At 40.1% G+C, this 9,470-nt stretch overlaps 2 protein-coding genes across 3 annotated transcripts in view; both read left to right on the forward strand.

Annotated features, from left to right (window-relative positions):
* dnhd1 (dynein heavy chain domain 1) overlaps positions 1 to 7,102 on the forward strand; it is a 32,972-nt gene extending 25,870 nt beyond the window's left edge. The window contains exons 36-43 of the mRNA XM_028017258.1: positions 321 to 1,313; positions 1,555 to 1,723; positions 2,540 to 2,614; positions 2,882 to 3,107; positions 3,234 to 3,325; positions 3,400 to 3,549; positions 4,647 to 5,263; positions 6,508 to 7,102. Of these exons, the coding sequence (XP_027873059.1) occupies positions 321 to 1,313; positions 1,555 to 1,723; positions 2,540 to 2,614; positions 2,882 to 3,107; positions 3,234 to 3,325; positions 3,400 to 3,549; positions 4,647 to 5,263; positions 6,508 to 6,924 (2,739 nt within the window). The 3' untranslated portion in view covers positions 6,925 to 7,102. The remainder of the gene's footprint in view (positions 1 to 320; positions 1,314 to 1,554; positions 1,724 to 2,539; positions 2,615 to 2,881; positions 3,108 to 3,233; positions 3,326 to 3,399; positions 3,550 to 4,646; positions 5,264 to 6,507) is intronic.
* Positions 1 to 9,465, forward strand: part of LOC114144442 (extracellular serine/threonine protein kinase FAM20C-like) — a 43,909-nt gene extending 34,444 nt beyond the window's left edge. For both annotated transcript variants that reach the window (XM_028017259.1, XM_028017260.1), the window contains exons 9-11: positions 7,302 to 7,383; positions 7,484 to 7,543; positions 8,416 to 9,465. In XM_028017259.1, the coding sequence (XP_027873060.1) occupies positions 7,302 to 7,383; positions 7,484 to 7,543; positions 8,416 to 8,668 (395 nt within the window). In that variant the 3' untranslated portion in view covers positions 8,669 to 9,465. The remainder of the gene's footprint in view (positions 1 to 7,301; positions 7,384 to 7,483; positions 7,544 to 8,415) is intronic.
* Positions 9,466 to 9,470: the final 5 nt, after the last annotated feature.

The following is a 9,470-nucleotide window of genomic DNA, read 5'->3' on the forward strand; positions in this document are numbered from 1 at the left end:
TTTATTAATCCCATAGGGAAATTAAGGTTATCTGTTGCTCACACATTAATTCACATCCACACAGCATTAAAATCGTACATCTGGAGACAACCATACAAGATAGAAGAATATAATAAATAAATACATTCCCACTAAAAGAAGTCTAGTAAAAGTGCTTAAATATGTTAAAAGTTAAAAGTTACCCCGTCTCCCTCCTCCCCCACAAATAGCAGCATTGTAAAGCCTAATGGCCCGTGTTAAATGTTAAATAATGTTAAATACTGATGAATTGTTATTCTGTTACTTTGTATTTGTACTGAATGTTCTAATTCTTCTCCTAGGAAGGGCTGATGGACTACATTTTACAGAGTAAATGCTTGCTGTTCAAAGATTCAAATTTTCTACCTCGTTTGGATGTCTATGAAGAAGAAATGGAGACTTTGCACGATGAGAAGAATAAGTTAAGAGAAGAGCTGGACTACCAGGAGTCCCTGTTGGCCGACCCTCGTCTGTTAATGAATCTGGGCGCCGCCCTCTACCAGGCCGTCCAGTCCGTGTCCCGTCTTTCTTCCGCATATTACTTTTCCCTGCAAAAATTCCGGAAAGTTATGCAAGAGGCTTTCAATGAAAAGATCAGGGCATTAACATCATTTCCAACTGGGAAAGTGGGAACGATCATGCTACCAGAGGTTATGAACACGATGGCGCACTACCTGCTGCTAAACTACAGACCACGTCTGTTCAGGAGACACTTTGCTGTTTTGAAACTGTTGGTGTCCCTGGAAATACTCGAGCACAACCAGCTTTGCACTGAGGTAGAGAAGGTGATCTTCCTCAGGGGTCTCAAAGACATTGAACACAGTGAGGCTGAAGTAAAATCCTTAGACCTACCCAGCTGGATACCTTCAAATGTTCACTCAGAGCTAATCTTGTTGGAGAAGATTCCCTGTTTCAACAAGCTAATCGATTCGCTCCGCATCGCTCCCACACAGTGGCAGGAATATCTGTGCTTCACTTCTTCTACTATAGTAGGGAACGTTCCGCGTTGCTCTCACTCTCACCTTTCGCTGCTGCAGAGGGCTATCCTGTGGAAAACCATCCTCACTGACTGCCTAAAGAAACTAGGGGACGCTATGAATTCCTGCTTGCTTTTACTGTCTTCCAAAAAAGCAGCAGCTCCAACCTCTGGGGACCCAGATGTTCTCTCAGAATATCTGACAAGATTCAACTTACCCATCATCTTTACACTGCCAAGCACAGAAGGAGATATGAAGATAAGCATCGATCCTCTTGATTTCATACGTCGGATGGCCCACAAAGATGGAAACAAAGAGGTGAGCAGACAAACATGTAAAAACGTTACATCCTGCAGGATGTATCCTGTCTTCCTTCATGAGTTGCTCTGTGTTAGCGTATCATTTCAAATCCCAATACGTTGGATCAAAATTTATGGCTTAATGTGACAAATGTGAAAAACGTTGAAGGGTTGTGTGAATGCTTCTGCAAGGCACTGAGTGCTTCGTTAAAAAGTTCTAATTTCTTTCATGTATTTCTTTCACACCTATTTTGGTCCAGGTAAGAGTAATTACGTTCGGGGGACTGTTTGGTAAAGAAGAAATCCTTTTAATGTTGGACAAAGCCAGCAGTGAGGGCCATTGGCTGGTCTTCAACAACTGTGACCTGTTGGAGAAGTGGGACAGCGAGGTGCTGGTGCGCCTCAGACAGCTGTTACCTTCCCTCGGAGGTAAAGTCGTTTGGCCGTTTCAGCAGCAGTCCATTTTATGCCTGAATTTCCCCACTCTGGGACAATAATCACTATCCCTTTCTTTCTTTCTTTTTATTTTTTGTTTTCAAATCGTGACATTTCCATTTCTTATGGTAAATGAAATAAATACAAAGTTGTAGAAATGACTTCAGTAAAAAAAATAAAATAAAAAAGCAGCCTTCATTACTTTGCACATGACATTCTTTTTCTTCTGTCTCTTTTTGTTTGTAAGAAGTTAAATGGAGCATACAAAAGCCAGAGGCATGAACCATAACTGGTGTTGCATTTTGTGGAACTATAGATCAAAATTACAATAGATTGAGTCCATGAATCTTGGTAATAAAGTGGAAACTAGAATCAAGTGGCGTCCTTAATGTTTTATTATTGTTCATTTCACATAAACCTTCTAAATTATTGATGGCGAAAAACTCTCAATAAATGTTCTCAGTGTGTTTTATGACATTTAGCAAATAGAAATAACTTTCTAAACCAAGAAATTTGGTCTGATTTAACTTCAGATAGTGAGGAAAACATGCGTATGTGTGTTTCTAATCAGTATTTGTAAATGTATGCTTTCAACTGTACTGCTTGATACATTTTTTAAATTTATTCCAGTGTTTGAAAAAGAATTTTATCTTAAAATTGACTGTGAAGGTTACTCCTCCCATTCTGTGAATATCTGCTATCTGAGCCTATTTCTGTTTCTTTCTGTTCTATTGTAAATTCAGAACATATTTAATTGATATTGCGGCCAATCCGTCTGTTTTTCTATCCACATGTTTCCATGACTTCCAGAGGAGGCAGCCGCGGTTCATCCATGCTTTCGGTTGTGGTTTGTAAATAAAGAAAATACAGCCAAATTTCTACCAGGTATAGTTCATACATATTTAATGATGGTCTGTTTATTTATGAATATATCACAGTAGCTGCCATTCAAAGCGATTCTTCTCTCTAACCATCCATGGTACTTGGCCACAGTTATTTTTTATTGTACCGAATCTATCCTCTGTCATCAGATTATGCACTTTGTGAAAGCTGTTGTTGACTAATGGTTGCTATTTCTTACTGTTTTATTTAAAACACAAGTTTTGTTGTCATAAGGAGTACAGTTTTGTTTACATTTTATTTTGTTCACAGTCAGAGTGAGAGTGGGGGCCCTACCGCTGTGCTTTGACTCCCCCTCGAATCTGAAAGAGGAGCTGAGCGTTTCCTTCAGACAGGTTTTCTCAGTCAGTCAGCATCAGTCGTGGCCACATGTCGCAGATGACAACATGAAGGTGCTTCTCCGCTGTGCCATCTTTCACTCAGTTCTAATGCAGAGGCAGACCTATAAATATTTGAGCTTCGGAAGAACATATCACTGGTAAGTATCAACTTCGTAATGAAAACGGCTAATTTTTTCAATTCTAATTGTGCTGTTTTTTTTGTTTTTTTTTAACTTGTAAGCAAATTTCAAATTCATGAACTTTTTTTAATACCTTTTATAAAGGTGTCAAGATGACCTCATTGCTTTATTAGATGCATACATTTTCTTCACCGGTCAGTGCCATGACAAATGGAACGCTTTACGCTACATAGCAGGTAAGGCCTGGAAGAATACCGCTGTCTCTCTAGTTCACAGCCCGCTTTTAACCACGTGTTGCTTGTATTTGTAGCCAGTGTTGTTTATGGCGGCCACATAATAGACTCTGCAGATTCAGAGCTGGTGGAGAGTGTCGCCAAGTGTTGCTTCACCATGGAGCCGTCCCTTTCAGGCAACGGACCGGCCATCCTTTCAGAAATGATCAAGGGCTGTTCTCATTATGGTAACTATGTAACCTTATTGAAATGTCATTAATAAACTTTAAATATTTAATATTCTTTCGCCGTTGAGCAAAAGTATTTTCAGTCTTTCGAAATTTTACACGTTTTGTCTTGCTACACCCATGTAGTTTATTGCTGTGTTTTGTGATATTACGTGATTGACCACTGCGTGTGAAACGAAAGGATAGTGAAACGTGTTTTTGGATGTTCATTTTGTGCACAATTATTAGGCAAGTGAGTGTTTTGACCATATCCTCAATCATTTTTATGCAGAACAATACTTCCACGTGCATGCTAGTACTCCTGAGTGTGTAGACAGTCAAGCCGTTAAAATTGAAAACTTTACGACATTGTTGTCTTCTTCACCTGACGTGAACCCATTTGAGAACTCATGGGCAGATTTCCAGTGAAGGAGACAGTCCGCCTCTCTGGGCAGCACCTCGGACTGTTTGGTTGCTGCGGCACAAAAAGTTAATCGTCAACAGGTCGAGAAACTGACAAGACTCCACAGATGAACGATTTATCACTGTTATTGATACATTTGTTAAATGTCAAATGTTTATTGGAAGATTTTCAGTTGTCGTAACCAGTACAGCATTGTAAAAATACTCCCAAAAGTAAATTTTTTTCCAAAACTTTACTAAAGGAAATGTAGCTAGTTACCTCCCAATTCTCTGAACACTAACTGGATTTCTGGCATTAAAGAGCAGCCCTACACCATGATACTGCCTCTGCTGTATCATGGTGCAGAGGCAGTACCATGATACTGCAGTGTTTCACTATGGGAGTGGTGGATTCATTAAAATTGTTTAGTGTTACTTTTCTGCCACACACAGTGTGTTGCATTTACTACTTTGTCACATAAAATTTCCCTAAAGATATGAAGGTTTGTGGCTTTAAAGTGACAAAACAACTTCAAGTTTTGTCAGCTGTATTACTGTTGCAAAGCCCTCTCTATATAAAGTATTATAAACGAGCACAGCTCAAATGTTAGAAGAGTCTACTTAAATAACTTAGACAAGAAGTAAACATATTAAAACTATTATAGTTGTGGAAATATGCTCAGCATTAACACAATGTTGTTGTCTTCCTTTCTTAGATTTGCCAAGCCTGCTTCATGTTTTGGATCGACGTTTTCTGGATTTGGCCATCAGCAACCTGGTGGTGCTCGGCTTCAGTGCCGATGTGACCCCTGAAGTTGACAAAATCAATAGCCACAATTTGAACGTACTCCTTCAGGGGTCCCAATCACCGTTAGGGACAGAGAGGAGCTTCAGCCCTACTCAGGATCTGACTGTCAATCTGCCAACGGACATAGCAGAACAGAGACTCCAAGATCTGAAGAATTACCTCACACGCAAGAAAGACGGCAGAATTATAGAAGAGGCCGCCGCTTTTCGCAATCCCGTCCGTGACTTCCTCCAGGCCGAATGGGATGATCTCATTCATTTAGTGTCCTTGCACCTCTCACAGCTCCAGCAGTCTGATCAGTACACTGCGTTCTCTGCCCCCCTGTTGAAGCTCACCGACTTGTCTCGGTTGGAGGAGAGGGCAAAGCTGCTCAGTGCTTACCTTGGCTACGACGGCGCCTCACATCCACCAGATGCTTATCGACTGGCGGCTTTCAGAAAGCCCAGAGGCTTTCTGCTGGCGTTGATGCGAGAGGCTGCCCTGGAAAATTACAAATACGTCAGCGATATAATACTACATTTTCAGGTTGAGGAAAAAGGTTTCAAATGTAGTGTAGGATTTTTAAAGTGAGTTTCTTGTCTTTAAAGTATTGCCACACATTCAGGCTGTTAATTCTGAACACTTCAACGTAGGACGGTGTTTATTCATTTATTCCACACTTTATTCGTTATTTATTTTACTTTTTTATTCCTATGTTCTATGTATATGTCACATTAAATCTGCAGTGTGTAATTTCTATAAAAAAGGATTTTCCAATATGTATTAAAACTGTCACTAGTGTGACAGATAATGTGTACAAAAAAATCAAGCTCCGTCTTCTATCTGCAGAAATATACCGCTCAGTCAGAAACAACCAATTAGTCAGTCATCCTTGTGTATGTGCTGCTCACACACTCCCCACTGCTTTCTGCTATGCTGCAGCTTTTCCCAATAGCATAGCCTGTCATGAATGCAAAGGCTAGTTAGCATAGCCACTGATGATGGCAGATAAACAGATTTCCTGCAATAGTAAGTTTCTCCACCATAAGCACATTGAGCAGCGTGCACACAAGCATGACTGACAGCTCTAAGACAGCCCTACTGGCTCTGATTTGATGCTTCTAAGTGGGACTCATTTGCATTTCTGCAAGTGGCAACAGTAGCACCCGACGGAACTTTTTCATCAAGATTCTCCGTCTCATGCCATACTGTCATAGTATAGTGATATTTTAAACAAATATGTAAAAAAACATATTTTCTTCTTAATAAAAGTTACATACTGCAGATCTACACCTGCAACAGTTCAAAATTATTTATTTTGGTCCAATGTTTTTTTTACATCAACAAAACAATTCAATTCAGTTTATTCACACAGTGCCAATACACAATGCGTAATCTCAAAACAAAACTTTAAAACAAAACAACAATAATCCAATAATACATGCATTCCAACTGCTCCTACGTGTTGATGCTGTTCTAATCCCAAAACCAGGGATTTAGACAGATTGTGGTGATTTTTTTGTTCCCACTGTAACTCGTTTTTTCCATCTCTGTTACTAGTGTAAAAAATAAAAAATAAAAAATTTTAAATAAACAAATGATGCTTAGTCTGGGCAGGCGCACTAGTTAAGCCTGGTGGCCCACCACGCTTATTTATAATACTCTGGGCGAAACCCTGACCTCTCAACAGAACCTCACTTCAAAAATTCTGAACTCCTGCTTCACTAAATACAATGGATTTACACCCAGGTGACTCATCACCGTAACTTTTGTTGTTTTTGCCTCCCCAGGTTCTTCCTGAGGGCACGTTCCCCATCTTGCTTCGTGCAGATGCCGTGCGTTTGTGTGGCTTGCAGCTGATAGGGGCGTCGTGGGACCCAGAGACGGGAGCCCTGCAGGAAGCCGTCTCCCCTCTGCCGTGTGCAATGCCGTTTCTCAGTGTCAAGGCTCAAGTCAGGAGCAGAAGAACTGCAATAGATACCTTGTCTTGTAAAAGTTCATTTTTAACAGATGTTGGCAACCTTCAAGCCACGCCGACTGCCTCGCATTTACCAGTCTACTACTGCCCCATCTATCTGAGCGAGGATGGGGAGAGTGGGACTTGGGAACTGAGCGATGTTAACATAATCACTAAAGTTCCTCTTTGTGCCAAACTCAATCCTGCTTTGTGCAGTTTGAGAAGGGTGAGATTAGTGAGTACACTCTGACTCTTTTGAGCCGCTGTGACTTCTGTCCCAGAGTGAGGTCGCCTAACGTCTGCTTTATCGTGATGGGATTTATCCTTTTAACTTAATGTGAAGTGTCAAAATTCACGGTTATGTATTTTCCTTCAACTTTGTAACGTTTTAAAAGGAGGGTTTAATTAAAAATTTGTGTTAAAACTGGGAGTATCTTGTTATTTTGTCGAGTTTTCTTTAATTTCTCTACAGTAAATGATTGAAAGGTACATAAGTAAATAAATCGATAATTAAAAGAATCACCAGTAAGTTGTTTTTTTCTTAAACAGGAGAACAATAAATGAAAAACAACGTATATCCATTTTGTAAAATGAGAAAGATTTGAACCCATGTTTTTTCTTTTCTAGGTAACCTGGACAGGCATCATTATGAAACCTTTGAGAAATTTGGCAACAATACTTTCCTGCTGCATCTCGACAATGGGAGGGCGTGAGTATTTTAGAGGCTTTTAATGCAGTTATTTATTTATTTATTTTTTGCCAGAAACATCTTTATTCATATTTGCTACTTTTATTTTCTTGGGATCCAGATTTGGGCGTCACTCAAAAGATGAACCTTCGATTCTAGCCCCACTACGACAGTGCTGCAGGTATGAAAAGAAAAGAGAGAAAATCATTAAATCTTTTACGTTGTTCCAAGCGGTTTTAAAGGGGGGCTATTATGTAAACTCGACTTTTTCCAACAGTCTCCAAACCGAGCTTCCACCTCACTCCCCCACTCACCTCCATCAGACTAGTGGCAGCAGCAATTAGCAAACACCTGGTGGGACCACACAACTGCTGAGCTCTATAGGAACTATTTTCCAGTGCAGGGCTCCTGAAAACGTTGTAAAAAGCTTTATGGAGGCATTCTGTGGTGATGATGTCCTGGAGGCAGAGTGTCGGAAAGAGCAGGAGTTTCTTAAAGGGAAAGAAGCCCATTAAATTGCAACGTCTGATTAATTTGATATATACAGCATTTTCACAACAATTTATGGTAACATAGTTACTTGATTGTGCTATAAAATGGCTCTATGTGCTTGGAAAATACATGATGCAGCTCTTTCAATAAAATTTTCTTGTCAAAATCCAATTAAAAATTCGTGGCAAGACTTGAGAAGTGCCGTTTACACACACTCTCCATCTGACCAACCTGAGCTTAGGCTGTTTTTCTTTTATAGAAGAAGAATAGGCAACAATGTCAGTCTCTAGATGTGTAAAAATGCTAGTGTATATGGAGCTGTAATTGCAGAGAGTGCGTGCCACACTTTTCAGATTTTTTTATTTCTGATCAATCTTAAAAGCCAGATGTTTTCCTGGAACTCTACAAGTATGCATCCAATCACATCCAAGCTCATTAAACTCTTTGTTATACAATAAAGTTTAAAGGGTCTTTAGAACCTTAAATATCTGGTTTGTTTTCTCTCCATAAATAATCTAACTACTCTCTTCTCATGCGTCCCTTTTGTTGTGCCGTCCTCAGGATCCGCCGCTCCACTTGGCTGCGCCTCCGTCTCCTGTCTCTGCCTCAGTACCACATTAGTGACGTCATGAGGGCGTCGCTGTCGCAGGACCCGCTTCACCAAGTGGCCCCTCTGCTGTCCGAGCCTCACCTCGCCGCTCTGAGTCGACGTTTGAAAACCGTGCTGGAGACTGTAAGTCGTTGCCAAGAGCAACATAAAGATGACGCAGGGGCCGAAGATGTCATCTACGACGACCTTGCGGATGTGCAATAAAAGAATGCAATTCCCGCAGTTGGTAACATATATACATAATCCATAGACAGAACACAATCGAGTTAATGTGCCATGAAATGCCTTTATGATCCGTATTTGTCACACCTTCTGCTTTAAAGCCACTATAATACGGTGGAGCTGGAAGTATCAGTCTAGTTTGTAGATTGCTTCACATACTGAAGTCACACAACACCTCTGAGATTTGCTCACTCTGTCAGCGGCGCCTCTGTTATTGTTTGGAAACTCTGACAAGTGCAATGTGCAATCTGACAAGTCTGGACCTCCAGCGCCAATGTGCCAACTCATCAAACTTTCATACTGTGGATAGCACTCTGCTGTCTGCTTCCTCTGTGCACTGATTGGTTTTTTTATTAGTACATTGTGGTTCAGTATTGAAAATACAGCTTTCCTGCACAAAAAGGTGGGATTTCACCTGTCAGCTGTCCTTTTCTCAACGAGTTAGTAGGTTTGGTTTTTACGTGTCAAAGCTTTGTCTCGTACATTTTGTGTCGTTAAGATAAAACTTGTGTTTTAAAATAATGAGTATTTAAACAGGGGCTAATATTCCTTCCACGACTCGTACATTTTCAGTAAATTTCATTTAGGTTTTATCATGTTAATTTGTGTGCTGTCCTCATGGCATCCTTCAGGAATGAAACCCTAAATATTTTTGATGTTTGCCTGATGTATTTTGTCAGTATTTATAACCATTAAATTTATTTAGGATTATGATGTTTTCTTGAAGGAAATTTCTAATATGTGTTAAATAATTGAAACACATTAAAAGGGGATGTCAAGTTGT

Source organism: Xiphophorus couchianus, chromosome 5 (assembly GCF_001444195.1).
Source record: "Xiphophorus couchianus chromosome 5, X_couchianus-1.0, whole genome shotgun sequence".
NCBI classification, from domain to species: domain Eukaryota; kingdom Metazoa; phylum Chordata; class Actinopteri; order Cyprinodontiformes; family Poeciliidae; genus Xiphophorus; species Xiphophorus couchianus.